The 22,184-nt window shown below is 41.3% G+C and overlaps 1 protein-coding gene across 3 annotated transcripts in view; it reads left to right on the top strand.

Annotated features, from left to right (window-relative positions):
• SULT4A1 (sulfotransferase family 4A member 1) overlaps nucleotides 1-22,184 on the top strand; it is a 165,989-nt gene that overhangs the window by 69,285 nt on the left and 74,520 nt on the right. For all 3 annotated transcript variants that reach the window (XR_011281746.1, XM_069628136.1, XM_069628135.1), the window contains exon 2: nucleotides 14,533-14,663. Coding sequence is in view for 2 of the 3 variants with exons in the window: in XM_069628136.1 (XP_069484237.1) it covers nucleotides 14,533-14,663 (131 nt within the window). In the remaining variant the exon portion in view is untranslated. The remainder of the gene's footprint in view (nucleotides 1-14,532; nucleotides 14,664-22,184) is intronic.

Here is a 22,184-nt window from a genome sequence, read left to right as displayed (position 1 = left end):
TGCGCTTTTTGTATTAATTGTGTAGCTGACATATATTTTGAAAGTGGGTTCCAGATTTGAATATGTGTGCAACTCCGTAACATAGGGTTGTTCACTTTCAAAGAGTAGGTGGAATATGAATGTGGATCTTCAGAATACATTCGTAATGAGTGGTTTTCTGATGCCGTAATCTGAGTGGGTCTATCATCGTATCTTCCGCCGTTGCCAGTAGGAAATAGCAGTGGAAAAGCATGTGCTGCTATACTTTTTTCCCATATGCTCATTGGTGACCCTTTGGTTTGTCGCATTTGGTAAGTTTCTAGTGCATCATCTATGTTCTCATTAGAATGCAATGGATGAATTGTGTAATGGTCCAAAAGAATGGATACTGCAGCACAATCCAGAAGTTCAAATTGACCAGTTTCTGATGTCTCTTGAATTATTTCCGTTGTTTCCTTTAGGCTTTCTTCAATATTTATTTTTTTTGTAGTATTCGTTATTGTCTTTCAGATATTTCAAGGCTTGTCTATCTTTATGTAAGTCCACCAGTTGTTGCCAAATTTGTTTGTCTTTTGTTGGTACACCATTTACTAAGACAATTTAAAGAATGCTCTATTGGACGTTGCACTCCTAGGAGTGTGCACTCCTAGAGTGTACAACATTTCTGTCAGATCTAATGGCAAATAAACTACTTTGCCACGAATGCCTTTCACCAATTCAGAGGGAGGTAATTTTGCTGTTTTTGGTTGAAGGCGTATTATTGCTTGAAATGGGTGTACAGTTTGAATTATGATGCTCTCATACAAATTGAGTTTTTTCGGGGTTTTGGTAGTGGGAATAATTCCAAATTATTTGTGATAGCACGTGAAGGAGTTCGGTTGTTGTCCAGTTTTGCAGTGCAGTAACTGCAACATATTAGGGGTTCACTTATTTGGTATTTGTTTTCTGCTAAAAGGTAGAGAGCTAATTCAAACCATTCAGAATCTATGTTACGTCTATAGTTTGTGTTCCTTTTGTAAAACGTTCTGCAGCAACACACACACACACATAGTTTGGTATTCCAGCCGATGTACTTTTAAATGTTAGTATTTCTTTTTTGTATGTGTGTAATAGAAGGTGGCTATGTGCAGAATTGTTTCTAGTCTGTTCTGAAACTATTGCTTTTTATAAGTGGCTTTCACTTCCAAAATATTTTCTCTGGCTACGGTTGTTTTCTTCTTGTAGGTATTTCGGTGTACCATGTAGAATTATTTAAATTGCTGATTTCTAAAGCTGAACTTTTAGCATAGTACAGTTTATACACTTGAATGATGTATTGATGTACGTTTGGTATCATGGAAGGTGCTTTTGCAAATAGGTCCTGAAATGCAGGCTAATGAATGTCCTTTTAGTGCTGTGTATTTGCGCACTGGACAGATATCCATATTTTGCAGCACTTTCATTTTGATTTTGTCTTTACATTTCACATACTGATTAAGGAACTGACGTAAAGATTTGAAAGATTTGTTAGGAATGTTATGGCCATTTGTATACTGGACGGTCTGGTTCAGTTGAATGGAGAGGTAAGTCTGAGTTTTCAGGGGATATTTTTGTAAGCAGTGTTTCTTGTTCCATGAAGGTATTATTGATTTTTCCATACCCTCATCCACTGCTATGGATGGCAATTGTGTGCTTTGTTTGTATGCTTCTCTATTAAAATATGGTTCTGTGGTTGTTGTGTGACTCCATTCACCTCCACAAATATTTAAGAAGTTATTTTTGTTGACATTCCGTTTATTTATAAGTTTCTTTTGTAGTTTAGTACTTAGGATGAAACCATTAACAAAACTATTTAACACTAAAATAATTAACTTCCTTTTGAGAAGGATTGTACTGTCTACGAGAGCTTGTAGGATTTTCTACGGTAGGTTTTAAGGGTTGAGGATGATTTCGCTCCTCTTCTTATTAGATTCTGAAGGACTCTGGTGAAACATTTTTGCTAAAATACTTTTTTTTACGATGGGTTCTTGTTAGTATATCAGGATTGATGGGAGCATTGTTAGCAGTACTGGAAGCTGATTTTATACATATATATATATATATATATATATATATATATATATATATGATATGATTTTTTTTTTTTTTTTGTAAAGCGTTTTCTGTTTCGTGCCACATTTTGATAGAGGAGCCAAAGTTTTGTTGAAGCTTTCTTTGTTTCGCTAAATGACTGTATTAACTGTTTTGTTGCAACGTTCTCTACAAACTCTGCTAGAGATAGATGCTTACTTTGGACACTTTTACTTTCATTTGCTCTATTTCTGCGTTCCTTTCTACGGACTTGCTTTTTGGTAGGCATTGTTTGGGGTCTGTTGCAAAAAAAAAAAGAAGAAATGGTTTGGCCGGCCTGTTGTACAATGTATGTGTGCTGTGTGCATGCGTGCATGAGTTTGATGGGGAAACTTTGTGGTGGTGTGTGAATGTGCATTGGGCAATTGCAATGAATTGGGAAGGCTATTTTTCTGTTTGTATATTACTACACTGTGCTTTAGATGTGAGCTAGTGGTGAGGAGGAGCATTAATAGTAAACATAATGGTATAAAATTAAAACGATTTTTTTTTTTTTTTTTTTTTATTTTTTTTTGTAGTACTCATTCTAAGGCTTCTGTATGTTATTTGTGTTCCAAAAACACAGGGATTTGTGTGCCATTCTGCCTGTTATTTTTTGTTTAATAAATGGGGATTTTTGGGTAGAATGGTTCAGAACATTTTCCTTCTTTTTTTTTTTTTTTTTTTTGGTGCACAAATTACATAACCCCCACGGTCTTTTTTGAGGAACGCTAAGAATATAAAGGGTACAGTACTTATTTTTTTTTTTTTTTTGCGGAATGAACAGGTTTCTTCGGATATGTTGTTTGCAGTGTAAATGCTGTTGATTTTCAGGAGAGTAGTCTTCACTGCAATTGTAAAAGGAAGAAGTTCGTAACTTTGTGTGTTTAAAGCACTGATGTTAATGTACACTTTCATTTTGCATCTTTCGTCAGAGTATTTACTTTTGATATCTCAACACAGTGCGCGTGTCAGAAATCAGATCTGGGGTAAAGGAAGGTGCTTCTTGTACCCAAAGAGGCGCTAATTAGCAAGAAACTACATTTCCCAGCATGCTTTGGGAAGTATGTAGTCCTTAGCATTTTGCGCGGTACGCGAGCTGGCCATTACTGAAGTTTGTTTAAAGACCGCCGCCCGTGCCTCAGTGCAGATAATTACAGATTATCAGCACGGGCAGCTACAGCTGAGGACGCGAGGTAATGCATGAGCGCTGGGACGCCGGAGGACTGGGGAGCTGTATTCCGGGTTACGATGGTGAATTTCTTCATTAGAAAGCACGAGAAAAACCAGAGCTGGGCCGCAGCGGTAAACGGCTTCATCCTCGGTGTTGGGCATCAATCTTCAGGGTCCGGATGTCCTCGGAAGGCATCCGGACCGTCAATTAAGTCCATTACGCTCTTGGCATGTTTGCGTTTATACAGCCTGAATTCTTTGCTTACTTATGATACCACGATAAGGGAGAGCGTGTGAAGGAACACGCCATATATTTCTGAACAGACAAACATTAAGCCTGGCTAATAATTCGTTTTGCAAGGAGAGTATCATTTTGAGCTAAAACGTGATTTCAGGGACCATTCCATTTGGCCCCACACAGCAAGAGGGCATGTGTTTTTTGTCATTGTTTTGAACAAAGTGTTTGTTGCTTCAATGTGCCCACCAGGCCATGAGTCTCGTAACTTCATTGTTTGTGCCATTTTGCTTGTCTGCAAACCCTGCGCGTTTTAAGAGTATGTTGCAAAGGGTGCTTCAGTCTTATGTCATGTCTAAGTTTCTAACCCTGTTTTGTTGTGTGCAAGGTGGTGTCTCATATGGACACTAATAAGGGTATGTAGAGCTTGATAATTACTGTTTCTTAGTAGGGTATGTAATAAGTTCATTGCAGGTCCAGGAGGTTAGGTTTTCAGGAGTTAGGATACAGGTATAGGAGTATTGATCTACACAGTATCATATTGCTATGTACTAGCTTGTTATGTTTCTCCGCCTTTCCTTTGTCACTCCACCCCCTTTTCCTAACTCTGTCTTCCCCCCCATTGACTGCCACGTAGTTCCCTGTGATATTATATTCAGGCGCCCGTGCCAACCACAGTGGGAGGGTCGATCTATTCGGCTTCTGTGGTTTGGGAGAGGGGTTCGAGTCCCCTATTCCCTTGTTAAGGTGACAGCATGTGTGCATTTCATTTCACTATGTGCAGCCTTTATGTTATTTTCACTATGTTAGTTGAACCTGTTTTGCAAATGAGTACAATTTTCAGTTCATGAAAATCGCTTGTTTTTTTAAGCTCTGTTGTCCATAGCAGAGAGGTTTGTAAGTGATGGTTCATTATAGAAGATGGGGACAAATTTGACTACTTTCATATTATAAGTACGCATGCAAAAAATCGGGAGAACCTCAGAGGGAGATGTCACCACAGCAATCGGGAACGTTTATTTTTCTCATACAATCGCATTGGAAGTAGCATTGATTTAGGCGGTAGACAGTAAAAAATGGTGACATTTCCTAATGGAAAATCGAGTTTCACGCCTAAATCGGGAGGGTTGTTACGTATGTATATTTTATGCGGGAAACAGTAAGAAGTAGTGTTGTTTGTCAACGAAAATTCGGAAGTCTTGCACTTAAAGGGGGAGCTTTAGTATGTATTGGCTATGCAGATTTAGTGGCATTAATTTGTTTAAATGAAATCATAAGGGTTGCACATGTTCTCTGAATAAAATATGCATACCTGTACTTTGTACTCATGCATGTGCTTATGCATGGAGCTGTAAGTAGAAATCTGTGACACTTGCACAGTAATTTTTGAAGTAGGTGCTTTGCAATGATGTAAGACTTGCATTCAGAGTGATCAATAGTACATTTGAAGTGCGGAACTCTGATGACGGAGTTAGATGTAGAGATCTTGAATGTGATTGGTGGATGGTTGTGACTGCTTAGCTGTGTCCAATGAGGGAATTGTTTCGCGAGTGATGTGGAAAGGGTAGAAGGACAGGCTAAGGGTTACATGCCGCACGTATACCGCGCTTGTCCACGGGTAGGGCGTGGCACATACGGGGTTCTACAGCAAATCTAGCATGGAAAGGGGACTGTAGGCATCAGCCAATCAGATGTTCACATTGTTCATTTGTGTCGAAAGACGGTGTGTAATGAAGATGGCAGAGGTGGAGACAGTCAGGTTGTTGGTGCTCAGAGATATTTTTGTCCATAGTTTACAGCACTATTGCGAAAGTAGGCATGTGGCACACAATTTCGATGTCAGAGGAGTGGAGGTGGTGTGGAGCGCTGCGACTGATTGCAATGTTGTGGAATTCTCCAAGTTTGCAGAGATGTGTAGGGTGACCAGTCCCCATGTGGTAGTTTTGCACTATGGTGCTTGCCATTTGGGCTACGTGACTTCACCTACTTTGTTGGAAGATTTAGAACAGTTGGTGCAAGCAGTCATTAACATCTTTCCAACTGCAATAATCTTTTCTGGCTTACTCCCTAGAGGAAAATGGGACACCAGTTCTGTTTTTTGTCCTGATTAAAGTATTGGGAGGTGTACCATCAATCGCGGCATGTGTGTTTTCATGTTACGCACTCGTATGTTTTTCTGCAGCCACAAGAACTTTGTTTCCAGTAATGCGGCTTATTTTGAAGCAGATGGTGTTTTGGGAAATGCCACGTTCTTTTGGAATGTAAAGCTTGCTTTGGAGAAGGTTCTGTAATGATTGTAGGAATAAAGTAAGAAGAAATAAAATTAAAAAAATACAAAATAACGGGTGTATGTCAGGCATCTGCCCAAAAAACAGCTCTTTTCAGAGCCCACCTTAAAGGGGGAAAAGGGGAATACTATTTAAATGTATAGTCGTCACGCTCAGATCCTGCAGGTGTCCGCGGACATGGCATTAGTCTGCAGGCAGCGCGTATTACCAACAGGGTTTCTGGGGTGGAGACGCATGCAAATGAGAATGTGCGTAGCTAGGGATTGGTCAGTAAAGTTCAGTGGGTGTTTTCTGAATGGAGAGATTTATTCAGAACGTCTTTTTCCTGACAGGAGACCAGACAGCTATGGCTCTGTGTGCTCAAACACATTATCTGGATTTTGGGCGACTCAAGGATACATTGGTTGAAGGTGCATGCAGAAAGTTGTGGTATATCTGCAGATCTTGGCTTTTCTCATGTGGAAGTGCACTGGGATGGAGTGCGTGGAATGAAGTGGCTGAACTTACTACCTCTGTGCTACTTTACAGACAGAGCGTCCTCTTGATATAATTATAATTCATTGTGGAGGAAACAGTTTAGGGCATGTCTCTGGTATTTCTTTGCAATTTGCAATGAAGGAAGGACTTGCGAAGGTCATGGACATGTTTCCAAATTGCCAAGTAGTTTTTTCCCGTATTGCACAAAGACAAATGTGGCTACGTTCTTCTGCATTTGGTCCACAAATGGAGAAGGCGAGGCGCAATGTCGATAAGGCTGTTTGTGCCTTTCTAAGAGATGTTGGCATGTCCTCATTCCACAATGAAAACATTTCGTGTCGCAGCACTTTCATTTTTCGCAGAGATGGATGAGAAAGGGCAGGTGGAGAGAGAAAGATGTAGGGGGGGCTTTACTTAGGTGGGGAGCAGTTCTTCTGGTGCTCCGTGACCGTAGTCTCAAAAGCACTTTGAAGACTCCCCCCCGAACCCCCCTGCAGAGTACTGCGTCGCAGTACATACACAATATTGTGACCCTCACAAGGTAACGGTCAACAGCATCGTGAATGGCCTGCGAGGCAGCTGGAGGGATGCGCTTTCCCACAGGAGTGTCTCTTGTGGTGAGAAGATCGGACACAGAGGATGCTATGAAGGAACTCAACCTACTACGTTCTTCACATGGTACCACCTTGCGAATGTCTGCACTGTGGAACGAAGTTAGGTGTCGTTTCATGGTTGTCGTACCAAAGCTGTACGCACCAGGTCTCCGGCGACTCAGCACCAACTTGTACTGGTTACACCTGACCTGGTTTGCACGTGCTTTTGGTACATTTCCACAAAAGGTAAACAACCGCCACACCCACGACTCTCGGCGAGTGCTTGTAGGGCGGAGTTCCTCCACCTCATTCTCTTCTTCCTCACGCCTATTTCCCCCTGCAGGCCCTTGGGGAGGTGGTGGCGGTGGAGGGTTTGGGGGTGGTGCTGAGGCTAATGAAGCAACAGCAGCCATTGATGCCATTAGGATTGGTCGGCTAAGCTTCTCTACAGCAGTAAAGGCAGCACAACTCAATTGCTATAGCCAGAAATACAATGAAGATGAGCTCGGGGGTGTGGCCTTTTATAGGGGTGGATGGGTGTGCCTCGTGACCATATCGAACACTCAAAAGCGTTGCAAAAATTCTAAACAATACGTTGAAAGGTAGGGCCATTGTATGGGACATGTGAAATGGTGATTTTATACTGTAAAATAATTTCCCATGTCTGTATAAATTCTTTTGAAATGTTGCGGAAGCACACAAACTGCGCAGATTAGGCCACATGCTCAGCGTGGGTGCGGTCACATGATGACGTCGTGAACACATCCGCATAGGAAATGGGTGCCCGCTGGACACCAAATGCAGAGTAACTGACGTGCGCATGAGCGCGGGTGTTCTACGGACAGTGTTCGGGTCCTGAAACTAATTAAAAGTGCGACACAAGTGAGACGGACAGTTACAGACAGGCGCAATGTTCGCAGTACTTATGAGTGTGGTGCGCATGTGCGTAGATATTTTGCTGACTGTATGGCCAGGTACAGTGTCCTTGGGTCACCTCCATTTTGTTTGACTATGGACATGCCGCCCAGCGCGCCTGTTCTACAGACAGTTCCATTTTGGATGCGGACGGTACGGACAGGTATAGTGTCTTTAGGACACTCCCATTTTGTTCATTTACAGACATTCCGGATACCTGGTGTGTTCTAAGAACTTGTTTTATCTTGTGATGTCATCTTTAATGTCCTGGGTGTTAGTGTTAGCAGTGCACAGTGGTGCGGGCAGTTATGGCTGCTTAGCCTACCATAACTGGCGTATTTCAAGGGTTTTTTGGTTTTACTTTGAACCATAATGTCACGTTTAGAAAGTTGTTTTTGGTGAAGTTCACAGGTTTTTAGTAGTGCAACTTAACCATAACGTCCCGTTAGCAAAGCTTTTTTTAGTGATAGGCCATATATATATATTCAAGGGTGTTTATTGAACTTCAATTGGGTTTGTAAGACTCCTTTCTAATCCTAAACCGAAAAATGGGAGCACGCTACGACCATCAAATAATAACAGTCCTAGTCGAGTATGTCAAAATAAAAGGGCCTATACTAATAAACATATTGCCAACCCTTACTTCTAAATACAAATAGTGTGGGAAACAATGTTATGCAAAAGAAAAGTATTCAAGAAATGATATGTCAGGATATTCAAGCCATTGGCTTCCATTCCCCACGTTTTCAGCACGGGTCCAGGCGGCACACTCTACCTTGGCACACTCTCTGGCTTTTCTAGCACGAGGATGCAGTTCAAAACTTGGACATCAGGGCCTTCTGTGCCAAAGTCTCTTTACCTTTCAAAGTCTCTTATTTCAGAGGCCTGGTGCAACATGACAAACATTAAAGTTCCTTTCTTCTTAGGATTTCACATATACAACTTCTTTATTGTTCACCCCCGGTGCCCCTGCGCCAGGCTCAGATCCACTTTAACACAAAATCTTCAATTGGTTTCGCTCTGCTTGGCTCGGAACAAATTTATCTACTGTTTCAAACTTTCTCTACCTCATCCAAATCAGTCTTTCAACAGTGCGCAGGATTTTGCGTGACCCATTATAGGAGCACTTCGGTTCATAATTACTTGTTCTCTTCTTAATATAACCTTTTTCTCACTTTCACTTTTGCCACTTTTCAGCTGGATACCTTACAGAGACCTTTGAATCCGCACCCATGCAGTGCCGGACCACTCTGTCAAAAGTATTATATCTTGCTTTTAAAGTTCAATCACTTTACTTGCGTCTCTTATCACACCTGTTTTTAACAATGTTGGTTCTAGCGCTCGCCAACAATGTTGCTGCTTGCAACCTTGGCTTCAATACCGAATGGTCTCATATCTGTCTCCCCAACTCACTGACCGTGTTGATTTAACTGACGCTGCTTTGTTCTTGGAGCCAAGGTAGGTAACGCAGAGGCTGCAGCTTCTTTCCGCCTTCATTGACGCGGGAGGGCCCTGGGTATCTCGGACACACAATGGAGAATTCTTCAGCCAGGTTTCTTGGTCTTCTGCTTTCTATTCTTGAGATTTTTGTAAAGTAATGGTTCCTTGTCGAAAAGGTCAAGGGAACTTTCCTCCTTATGATCCTCTTCTATTTTGCAGTCTTTCTTCTCTCGTTCAGCTGCTGTCTCGAAACTTCTGTTTCCTCCTGTGCTTTGCCTCGCTCCGGGTGTGCTCTCATGCTCTCCCTTTTATTGATGTGGCCAAGCTTAATGGAAGTCAGGTGTGTGTGATGTAATTGCCTGACCAGTGTATTGGGACACATCCGGTATACTGCTTGGGTGTTAGTCTGTTTTCCCTCAGCGGGCTGTCCATGTGACTTTGTTTGTGTTTGTAAAAGGGGGGGTTGAGTTCCTAAATATCCTTCCTGGTAAGATGGGGTTAAAGGTTTTACAGGGAAGGGGATACTGTGTCTCAGCATCCGGTGTCCCACTTACACTCCCTGAAGACCCCTCACCCAAGTGATACTATCGCACTGGTCCGACCCCTGGAAATGGATTCAAAAGCGATGGCAGGGTCCTGGCTACCTGGATGACAGATCCCCGGGGACTAGTGGGTGGGACAGCTTCTGGTTTCTCATACCTCCCTGGACATGTCTTCTGCCCTTGACTGGGTGCAACAGCTGTTGCAGTCAAGGGGCAAATAGTTGAGACTCAAGGTATTGGGGAAACTGGTGCAGTTGGTTGCATTGTTGCACAAAAACTCTTAGCTTGAGGGTACGGCTTACAAAGGAAGGTGCAGTATCTAAGCCTATTCTGACCAACTCAGGGCTTAGAAAGTGGTGCACTTTGGCTCTGACCCTTTTTAACCTACATCTAAGAGATATTAGAGCTGTGGGCTACCCAACAAGTGATTCCTGCTAAATTGGGCCTCCTACAACTTCATTGGTTGGCCTTCGTGGACAACATTATTATTTTCGATAGGTCTCCGCAGGGCCTTCAAAAGAAACTGCACATCCTTTTTTTCTGTATACCCTAAAAAATAATCTCAAGGTAAATGGCCAAAAATCTAAGGTGGTGGTTTTTTCGACCAATAGAAAACCTAGAACCATGTGGTGGTCCTGTGGGACTGAAGGGATCGAACAGGTGGCATCTCTAGCTTATCACTTAACAAACACATCTATGAACATGTGGATGAAAATGCTGAAAAATAAGATGGTGCCCCTGCTGTCCCATGTGAAGACGATTTATAGGAAGCTATGCAGATACTCTTGTCTCCCAGTTATAAAGTACTACCAGGGAAAGATTGAGCCAATGTTATTGTATGGCCTAGACATTGCATCTGTAAATCTTGGACCTTGCCTGGATTCCTTGCAGGGCACAGTATGGAAGAATATGTTGGGGCTATCTCCTACAATTCCTTGTGCAATTGTTCTTCACAAGCTGAATCTGATTTCCCTTAACGCCCGATTTCAGTGGAAACCGCTACTGATTCTTCATACATTTCTCTCCCACTCCCCCAGAAAATTCTGACTACATGTTCTGTAAAATATGTTGTTCTATTTAGAGGTTCAATGGGCAATCTGCTGGATTGTATTGGGTACTCTGAATTGGAATTGATGGAAAATCCAGAGGCTGTGAAAATAAAACTGTTCATGGGCGATTGAACCTCTGGAGGCCTTGGGATCTTATTCCTTTTATCAGGAATATGCGAGGTTTCCGTGAAGGCGGGCAATCTCTCTGTATACCTTTTTAAATGCTTTCCATGTTCCAGGGTCCTTATGATATGAATGCAATTTAGGCTAAACCAATCTATATTAAAGACAGGGGCGAAGAACAGCAATTTCTGTCCTGTCGCTTCTATAATTTGAGCTTTCACGTGGAAACGGTAAAACATTGAACTCTGGATTGCCACATTGTAACCCCCATTAGAATGACTTCCTTTGCTAAAGGAGGCAACAGTTTCTCCAGACAGTTCAAAGGAGATCCTGTGGTCAATACATTTGTGAGCAGAGAATCTGTCGCTATTTCTTCTACTTTTTCATTTTTTAACTTCTATCAACTGTACATGAGTCGTAGAAAAACCTTATGATTTATGATGTACAAAATTAATTTTCACTTTCTAACTTTATATTTTGGTTGGATGAAAGTTTAAGTTTACTCTTTTTATGTTGAACTGTGTAAAGTTGTATTAAAACTAAATAAAAATAAAAAAAGATATACACCCTTCCATTCAGCATGTACCTCTTTCATACAAACTCTCCCACAATAATGTCCCTTTAAGACTGGGACGAGGAGACAACTGGGAGCTATGGACACTTCCATTCATTCACACTGCTTTGGTACTGGGACGAGGAAGAGGACGGTGGAGGCATACCATTTGGAAAGGTCAGGCATGTACTGCTAATAGATTCAACTATAGTCAGGCAAAGGACTTACACTTGCAACCTGTTAAAGACCCACAGGTGTATAAAATGGGAGACCAGCATGAGAGGAAGAGAATCCTGCCTGGAGAGATGGACGCAGCTGGTAGAGCTTGAGTAGGCTGGAGAGGGATCAGTGAAAAGGACGCTGTGTGTTGCAAAAGGGTGAGGGAGATGCAAGGGCCTGTGGATTCCACAAGGGGGTCAAGACGCCTGCAGTCGTCTGTGCCGTGTGTCCAAAGCCATGGCTCTGGGACACTGAGGACTATAGACTGCCGCAGGTCACTGCAGCAAGGTTCGAAGGTAGTGCAGGGCGCCGAAGCTCCCAAAAAACCCAAGAGGAGCAAGGAGAAGCCGAACCGAAGAAAGAATACGCCCAGAAGAGCAGCCGCACACTGGTGAGTGTGAGAAAGGGAGCACTTATACTGGGGTGGGAAAAGGGGCATTTGAAAATGCTGATCAAACTGAAACCTATAATAATTATTTTTGAAGACTGAAATTGAGGACATTTGAATACCGAACAAGCTGTAAAGTACTTTTAAGAATGCAACAAGAATTATTGAATACCGAACTGAAGGAAAGATATGAAAAGTATATGAAAGCAGAGCATGAATGAAAGCAAAGTGATGAGCACTTATGAAGAAAAGGAAAGCTAGTGGATAAGGTGAAAGCAAGATGATGGAAAAGGATGAACACCATGCAGTGAGTTGTGTGAAATACCCATTGTGGCAAAGCCAAGAGACAGACCGAATTGAATGTTGATTAATGATGAAGTTTCAGAGAGAAAACCTGTGTTCGCAAGAAAGTCCAAAGAGAACAAATAAGTATAACAAAGTGCAAAGTACTAAGGGTTATCGGTTGTGTGACCTATAATGGGTGGACCATGTGATCTGACAACTGCACCTAGACCGAGCGACCCCTTCTTGGAAAAAGCCAAGGAAAAGTCGTAGATACAGAAGTTGTATTGTATAACAAGTGCTGAAGTGATTGAAGAAAAGAACAATCTTTATCAACTATTGTAAAGCCTGGATAGTTACAAAATTGAGCTGGAAATTGTTATTGAAAGCCAAGAGACTTTTGAACTGCTTATAGCTTTGAAGCTGGAAGAGTTGACTTCTTGTGAACGACAACCCTGAGGCTTTGTGAACTGTCCTGAACTCTTGGGGAAGGGAACCCCTAAGGCCTTTTTGGAACTGTTTTGAACTTGGGGAAGATGAAAAACAAGCAAGGAGCTGGAAGAAGTACATACATTTTATTAGGAACACTGTTTCTTTTGTTGCTGATGTCACTACACATTGTATATCTTTAGTTGTGAGGGCAAGTGTAGGTTTTGGGGACACAGACTTTTGAGTTGAAATTAATGACACAGGCTATCCCGAGTTTCTTTAGGTGGGGGAACCCCACCTTAGTATAGGGCAAGTTAGGCCTGACACCATCCTGACAAGGAAGAATAATCATTAGTTTAGAAAGGTCAATCTGTTGTCTGTGTCTTACTTCAGGATGCCTTCACACTCCTCTGATTGTTCCATCTAGTGAGTTTAAAAAGGCCACAGAAGCAGACAGTAGGTTACTCTTACATGTTATGCTGTTATACTGCACCAAATGTCCACTGTGGTAGTATCTGATTCGCCTTGGCTTGTCCATGGACTGGCACATTCTTACCCCGCCCGGAGTGTCCAGACCTTAGTCGATTGAAGATAAGAGAATTGGAAAGTGGGAAATCAATGCTACAAACAAAGGAGGGATGGCGGCAGTGGAGGGAAGACTGTTTTGTGATCGCATGCGTGCATGTCAGTGGTGCTTGGCGCACGCTTGTTCTGCAAAATGGAAGTGATGTATGAGGGTGATTTACTTGGAAACTGGTGTTACATTTTTCACGATCTAGTCTACTGCGTAACTTCAAGATCTTTTCCTAGTCAATTAGTGTATTTTAAGCTCTTCTACCTTTTGTACATACAGTCTCACGAGCGACTTTAGAAGCACGAAGAGAGGAGGGGTCTGGGGTTGAGTTTTCATACAGTCTGCTGCTACATCCTCTTGTAAATTGCTGAACAGAAATCTACCCTCAATCGATTAAATCAAGTTATTAAGAGATTGGCGTTGGTTAATATAATCGCTCGTGGTCCCACAGGGGTGACCTCTCCCCTGATAAATTGACGATTTGTTCATATGCCGCCCTTCTGCTTCCAAGCTCAAACACATTCTATAAAAGAGCTTTCAAGGTCTGGGGTGGGTCTTCTTAATATTACTGAGGAGTGTATCTGAAACATAGACACAGGATATTTGTGCTGGAGTAAATTAGGAGTGAGTACAAATATTCACCATGCACCACTTGTGTACAAAGGGTCTGATTTTAAGAAAATAGAAAATGCTTTGTAAATAAAGCCCAAAGACTATTGAGTGGCGACCATGCATAATGTTGTCTGCACTGAATTGACACTGTGGGCCTGCATTAGAAATGTCATTTGAATATTGGTGTTTACCTTGCGGTATTATACTTATGCAACAGTACTTGCGCACACTTGTTCTGCTTTTTTGCCGCCAGTCTTGTAAATGCCATTCTGTACTCGTATATGGTTGTTGCGATTGCACATTTTGAAGGAACTACCATGTACAATAAATAGGAAATGAAACGGAAATAATACTCGGACACTCAGAACTGCACTGTCATGCTGTTGGAATGTTTGAATCTAGATTCATACAACTATTGCCTATTTTAAGTTAAGAGCTCGATTTCTTTTTCACAGTAGTTTGTATTGTGGTGGATTGCAGAAAATTTGACCTATACATTCCCATATGGATATTGTTCTAATGTAAATCACCCAGACTGCAAATACTATAATGTAGGCCTCCTCTTGCTTTCAGGTACGAGCTTGCTGCAGGAAGTCGTGTATCTAGTAAGTCAAGGTGCGGAACCTGACGAAATTGGATTGATGAATATAGACGAACAGCTTCCTGTCCTGGAATATCCTCAGCCTGGTCTTGACATAATCAAGGTAAAGCTTGAGTAATGGCATTACACAATCTGTTCCAATTAACCTCCCAGACTCGGGAGAGCAGATCCTATTGTCGCCCAGAGTAGGCCTTAAAACTTTAGTTGGTGTTACACAGAGAGGGAAACTGTCCTCCTCTAGCTTCTGACCAAAGGCAGACACAAGGGTGTCGGATCACTGCCGGAACAGTGCACATGTATGCTATTCTGTCACTTCGCGCTGCTGCACTCCCTTACTAGTGTATATCAGGGACTTTGGCACAGCCCTGAAACTGTAGGGCTGCTCAATATATTTGGCTATTATTTATCTAGCCTTATTCAGGTAGCCTTCATGTTTATTAACAAAAAACATGGCATGCTGGAATGTAAAGACTTGTTTCGTGCTGGAACTGTGTGCGACTTCCTAGAGTGAACTAAGTCAAATATCGAAAAGGCACACCTAGCATTTGAACTGGGTGCGGAGCCACCTGAAATCTCTTGCATTGTCAGACCTGATAAACCTTAGCAAAATATACTTTTGGATTAAAAACACAGAGCCTATAAAAGTCATGAGAACAGTTACAACCTCAGGAACTTGTGCGCAATTGGTTATGGGTCTCTTTCCTACTCAACATTGATACATCTCTCTAATGTTGGGACCAAGCCTGCACCCACTGTACTGCATACTCTATCAGCAATGTTCCATTTCTAATCTCTTACTTTTAACTTTTGTACCTTTCCATATGGGTGCATAAATACTACTCTCTGTTGTTGTCTAGGTGTATATCTAAATTAGACAAAAATTCAGTAGCTCATCTTAAAATAAATATTTTTCTGTTTGCATTTTTAAAGTTGAATATTTGAAGCTGGAATTTGTCAAATGATGATGTAGGGAAAATCATTTTTGTTCATAAATTGGCATTTTTCAAATTGAACTCAAGCTAATTCTTACAGCCAACGTTTTGTTTAAGTGCTTTCATTATGCAAATTTGATTGATTAAAAGAAAAGGAGTAAAGAAATATGGAAATAAAAATGAACAATTCCTTTTGTTTTGCTTTTATAAAGTGTGTTCATCATCTTTGGAACTTTTGTTGCTACGAAACCACTATACGGGTTCCACGTAATAGCTGCCGTCTATGGCTTATTAGTAAATATGCGATTTAGTGCACCCTATTATGGAGTCATCCAATGCACAGGTGAGTAAGCTGTGCTCTCCATCCTTGATCCCCATTTTCGTGGCATGCTTTGCCCCCATTTTCTCACTGGCACTTGTTATGCTATTGTCCTTCTTTTCTTTGTTCCTGTAACAGTGGTGGAGGCGATTTATAGGAAAGGTAAGAGGACCGGAGGAGGATGCATCAACCAAAGGATGTCTAGCAAACTTCAATGTTTCTATTGGTGCACCAGAGGAAAAAGACTGGAACCCCTACCCCATATCTCATGGTCATATTTTGCTGTAAAGTGTTTACTTATCAGCACTACTGTGCAAATTAGATAAAAAGTATATGCACATACACATGGAAAATTCCTTGATTGCAAATCGATTCACAAGTCAATAAACATAGTTTTAAATACTCCAAATTCTGGAAATGACTGATTGAATGATTCATAAAGTACAATATTTGGAACAATACATAGATGTAAAGTTTTCACTGACTGAGTGTCAATATGCACAATGCAGACCTCTTAGCTCCACCAATTACCAGGTGATTGATCTAGAATGGAAAAAGAGACTCCTTTTAAATGTTATAAAGAAATTAGTTCTTTGGCATGTTGAGTGATTGGCAGTGACCTTTGATTTGGATGTTTAATTATTTCTTATTTAAAATTAGGTTAAGCATTTTTTCTGCCATTTTTGATCATTTATGCTCAATTATGCTAGGTGGAATTCATTTGGTTGCAAGAAGAGGACATGGGTTTATATTACTATTAGTATATCTCTTTGTATGTCTGAACATATTAAAGTTCTAGAAAGATTTTTTTTTTCTGGCCAACGTGTCAGTTTTCTCCATACCAAACAGCAAATGTCTCTAGACTGGCCATTTAATTCTACATGCTGTGTTCCCCGTAGGTTTGTTTTATGGATCATAGCTATTTTAAAACTATCTAGAAAATTCTGAATTAAGCTTGGGGCTATCATGATGGCTCTCTCTACAAGCAAGAGCTTATTGACTCAGTGATTCAGAAATTCCTCATAGAGGTTCGACACTTAAGAATGTGGTTGCACTGGAGTGAAATCTCTTTTTGAATCGTTGATACTTTTAATGGCGAATTGTGAGTTAGCAGCTGGCTGCAGCCATTTCCTTTCATCTGTGGTGACACCTCTTACAGTGATGGTCTTCAACATGTTTTGCAGGCAAGAGCTTCGAGTTAGGACTTCAGTTTCCCTTTAGCTCAATAGAAGTGGAAAGGATATATCTAATGTTCTGAACAACACTCGAAAAAAGCAACATACTTTGCTTTATCAGTTGGTTATTTTTTTTTTTTTATTTTGTTAGCTTTAGCAAAAGTCCTTTGCTGTATATGACAAACAAAAAAAATTGGATTCAGTAAAATTAATAAAATCAAGCTTTTTGGGAAATTTAGCAGCCGTTTTTGTGGGTCCAGGTTGACATTAATTAAAACACTAATTACCTTGTTAATACTGCTGAATTAATGAACTAAAGGAGGTGAGAAAATGGTAGGGGATTAGGATGGATGCATATCAAGCATACCTCTTTGTGCTACAGCATGAGTCATGTGACATTAGTTAGGATTCATATAACAAGTTATGATTCATGGCTGGCATAGGGAATGATGAAGATGGTAGACTGGGTGGCAGTGGGTGTTTGGAATAGCTTTACAAGTTGATGTTTAGTGTTTTAATCCCACCAAGCTACTCCGCCAAGACTACTGAAAGAGAATTCAAAACAGAATGGGACACATTGTACCTTCTTCCTAGATTAAATATCACATATCTCAGTGTCGGTCGCATTTCCATTGTTAATATTACAATTTCAAATAATGAATACATCTTTTATTCAATCTTTTTCAATCCTTGGCCTCCAACTCCAGTTCCACCATCTGCAACTACAGACACTCCCATCCCTGGCCAGTGCCAGACGATGTTCTACATTCTGTTCAGCATAAAATGATGTTGCTGCATTTTACGTCTGAGGCGGGTATTTCAGCCTTTCAATGGGAGGTATTTTTTGGAAAAGGGAGGTTGCAGAGTATCCCCATTTGTCATCTATGTCCTGTAACACAACACTTTCTAAATCTATATTGCTGAAGTCCATCTGCAGGTCTCTATTGAAAATCTACAGAGACTCGTAGTACCCCTAGGGTAAACAAGTGCTTTTTAGGCGAGTTTGTCTGAACGTAAATTACATCAAATCTTGCGAGTCTTTATGCAATGGGATTGAGAAAAGTGCATTTTTCAAGTCAATCACAGTGAATTATCGTGCCTTTACAGGAATATTACATAAGTTTGTCGCCGGATTAGGAACTAGAGGGAGCTCGGCCTCTACAATCTGGTTAATTGGTCTCAAATCTTGAATTAAATGCCACAACCCTCCTTTCCCTTTTTTAATCAGATACATTGCGGTATTACACGATGACTCTGACATCACTAAGATGCCCTGTTCCATCACAGCAGATAGTCTTAAAAATACCTTCATCTGCCTTTTGAGGCATGGGATACTGTAATGCTTGAGGTAAAATTGCTCCTGGTTTCAATTTAATCCTCACTTCAACACCCTTCAATAGGCCTACGTCATAGGGGCCTTTTGTCCATAACGAGACTGGCACCTTTGCCATGTCGTCCTCAAAATATTCGGGACGCTTTCGTGCTAGCATCATTTTCTGAGGAACCTCCCGTTTAATTGCTCTCACCCAATAAGTAATACTCGTCTCAAATATTACTTCGTCATCTGCTGGATGATCTCCAAACATATCCTCATCAGTGACATCAGTTAATCTGTAACCTTCCCCAATGGCAATCACTGTGCACCATCATCTGCCGTCATGATCATTTCCATCAAGCAGAGCCATTTCTCCTCTTACTATGGCTGCTTGTAATTCTAAAGGAAAGATTTGCCCTTCCTCTTCATCCATAGGTATCTTTGGCCTAAACAAAAATTCATCAGGTATTCGCATAGTCCTGCCCACTAAGCCTGGCAGCCATGTTAACAGAATGCGTACCCCATAATGAAAAACCTCTGGTTCTAACGGTACTCCTTGCATGACCAGTTGTCCTGCAAACGCCATAATAAATTCCCTCACGTTTAAATAATGCATTCCTGGTGTTGAATACATTATACCTTCATCAGTGAACGAAATCGCCAGGTTCAACTTGGTCATTAAATCTCGACCTAATATATTGACCGGTGACTGCCTTGAATATAACCATGGCACAGACATGTCACACTCTCCTATAGAGACTGGCAATGCGTCAGTAAAAGGAACTCTGCTTGTAGCTCATGTGATTATTCTGGAAGCCCCTACCTCGAAAGCCACCACTTCGACTATAACAGATGCATTTGCTAACTCCAAGTCAACTCGACTTAACTCCAACTTAGAGGAGGGGAAAAATCCCCCCCCGAGAGTGATAATGGATTGTGTCCCGGAAGGAGGAGAAATCTTTAAAATGACGCACAGGAGACTCATGGAATGGAAGTTACATATCAAGACCTGCACAAACCTTATAGAGTGGAATTATTGCAGCAGGCCGTGCAAAGAACTGACACAAAATGTGTGCCGTCACTGCCTTGTGTGATGACCTGCTGGCACTACCCCAACCGTCAGTTGTGACGGGAAAATACTGAGGTTCGGTCTTTGCAAACCGATCTTAACGATCTGGTGCTGATTCCAACACCTATCAACATAATGGGCCCTCAGAACCCTATGGAAGAATCTTCACACTCAAACATTGTGGCTCGACCCCTCATAGAATGTCGAGAGGAGAGGGGGTGATTTCAAATGGTCATAAAGTGGCAGACATGAAAAGTTTGAATGATGGTGCTTTGCTTCCCTAACCCATCCAAATATGGTCCTGGCAGTTGGAGTGGACGTGGACAAATTGCACGCTAAACTGTTCCCCTGAGTGCTTCTAAATTAGCAGAACAAAGATGCATAGGTCCTGTTAAAAATCAAAATGTCTTAAGTATACTCAGGGGAACTACTGGATGAATTAACAATTTGGGGGTGATAAACCACCGGTATAAGAGTAATGTTGTGCGACCTGAGCACTATAAGCCTGATATTTGACGTGGGGTTTCTACTGTTTTCAAGGACGGCCCGTCTAATTCGGAATAGAACAGCAATATTATTTGTTCCCTGAGATTCTGAATCTATATAGAATTAATATTAATACTAGCGATATTGAACGTGTAGAATTTAATAATCTGGTTGCATACTAACATTGTTACTATCCATGTGGAATCAAATTCGGTTGCAGAGGTAATACTCCGAGATACCCCGCCTTTGTTCTTCAGGCCTCATAGTGACTGAACTGGTTTTGGCTAAGGCGCTGAAGGAAAATGATCCCGTGGTTCAGAAACATATTAATTCAGAGTTACATTTGCGAGCAATGGGGCCAACCATTGAGCGGTTAACTTCACGGAGGTAGGGGCGGAGAGTGGAGAGGTACGGGACTGGTCTTGGTTATCGGGCGCCCTCACAAGTGACGAGAAAGACAAAGCTGCAATTCATACTCTCTAGCAACTAAACACCCTTTTAGTATAATGTCTTGTAACTCTAGGGAACACTCAAAACTGCAACAACAAAACAATACCTAGCTCATTAACATATTGAGAGAGCATAGCATAGTTGGTATTCAGGATCACTGGTTAATTCGATCCCTGAGTGTTGATGGGTATAGCACCTGTTTTCAGTCTGCTCAGAAAGGGACCAGAGGTAGACCGAAGGGAGGTCTAACTACTTATAAAATCAGGCTTTGGAATCTCGGCAGTTAATGAGTTAGATTTCCAGACCGGGGCACTGGTGGTGGAATTTAGAATGTGTGCTATAGATGGAGTAGATTGGATTCTCTTAATATCTACTAGCATGAGAAAGTGGGTTTGTTGGAAAGTTTTTTTGAATAGATTGAAAATGTTTATTGAGGATTGGCATGGCAGGAGGGCTTTGGGTCAAGTCATTATTTTAGGCGATCTAAACTCCTCTTGCAAGTCGTTAGACTACGCCAGCAAAAGTGATAAAAGTCCATGGAGACGGTGGGTCCAAAAAGATTGGTAATGGGGCCTTATGGTTTGCATGTATGTGTTTGCTGGGCCTTTTTTGAGGTCCATGGAGTGGTGAGAGGGGATGTGCCGGAAAACTTTGCCTGGTTCGGGGAAATGCAAAATCCACCCTCGATTACATCTTCATGGATGAATCGCTGTTAAACACGTGTCTAGAACTAGGTGTTGTGGTTACACCTTGGAGTGACCATTGTATCTTGAGTTGTTTGATGACCTTGCAATCAGAATCTTCGTAGAGAATTCTTGATTATGATGTAGTGGGCAATTTAGGGGGAATTCGAGTGGTATGGAACATGGGAACCATTAAAAGATGTAATAGGATAGAGCACCTATTGGATTCCACTAACAACATAAAATGGGGATGTTTACTATTGATTGTTTGGAAAAAGTTATAATCCTCAAACTTGGTTTACAGTAAATATAAAAACAGTTCTTGAAATATGGTGTAGGGGGAACACACATGTAGATGACCCAAGTGTTGCAGCAAGAAATGAGGTTCTGCAATTAGGTCTGTCAGGAGAACTAGCTATTATGGTGCAGAAAAATGCAAATGATATCCAGATTAACTTTGATATTTTAAAACTGGACTAAAGGTGAAAGAGCCAGGCTACAATATGTGGACTCTATGCAGATGCTAGGGTGTCTTAGAGGCAACAATTTAGCTAATGTCTGGTCCTTGGTCAACTAAAATGCTAAAAAGAGTGTCTAAGTAAATACGGTGGCCGAGAGCGCATGGGTCACTCAGCTCAAAACCTTGTATTCTGAAGATAATGTTGAAGAATTTGATTCCAATTCCCTAAAGTACAAGGAAAGTAACTCTGTTAGTATTTCACTGCAGAGCGTTCTCGACACGGTTTAAAAGGGCTAGTGAGTCTAGAGCTCCAGGTCCTAATAGGTTAACAAATAAACTCTAAGGAAAATCCTTTATGCTGGGAAACTATTCTGTCTTTGTTTCTGGATATAAGAAAAAAAATGCTTTCCCACCACATGGAACATCTCATGTATAATCCCAATTTATAAACCTGGCCCACGCTCTAAGCCCAAAAATTACTGCCCTCTTTCAATTCTCGACGCAGACAGCAAGATGTATGCTACAATGCTCTTAAAACAACTTGAGCAGTGGGCAATAATGGCTGGGCGCCTCAGCAAATGGCAAACCGGATTTAGGAAGGGCTACGGAACAATTCTGATGGGTTCATTCTGAAGCATTTCCAGCAACTGGTACTAGAAGGAAGTTATAAATCCATTTGTGTCGCAACAACAGACCGTAACTCTGCATTTGACTCGGTAAGTAGAAACCTACTGT

The sequence above is a fragment of the Ambystoma mexicanum genome, chromosome 12 (genome assembly GCF_040938575.1).
Source record: "Ambystoma mexicanum isolate Mex_15411 chromosome 12, UKY_AmexF1_1, whole genome shotgun sequence".
NCBI lineage: Eukaryota > Metazoa > Chordata > Amphibia > Caudata > Ambystomatidae > Ambystoma > Ambystoma mexicanum.
This window is presented reverse-complemented; position numbering and strand designations above follow the sequence as displayed.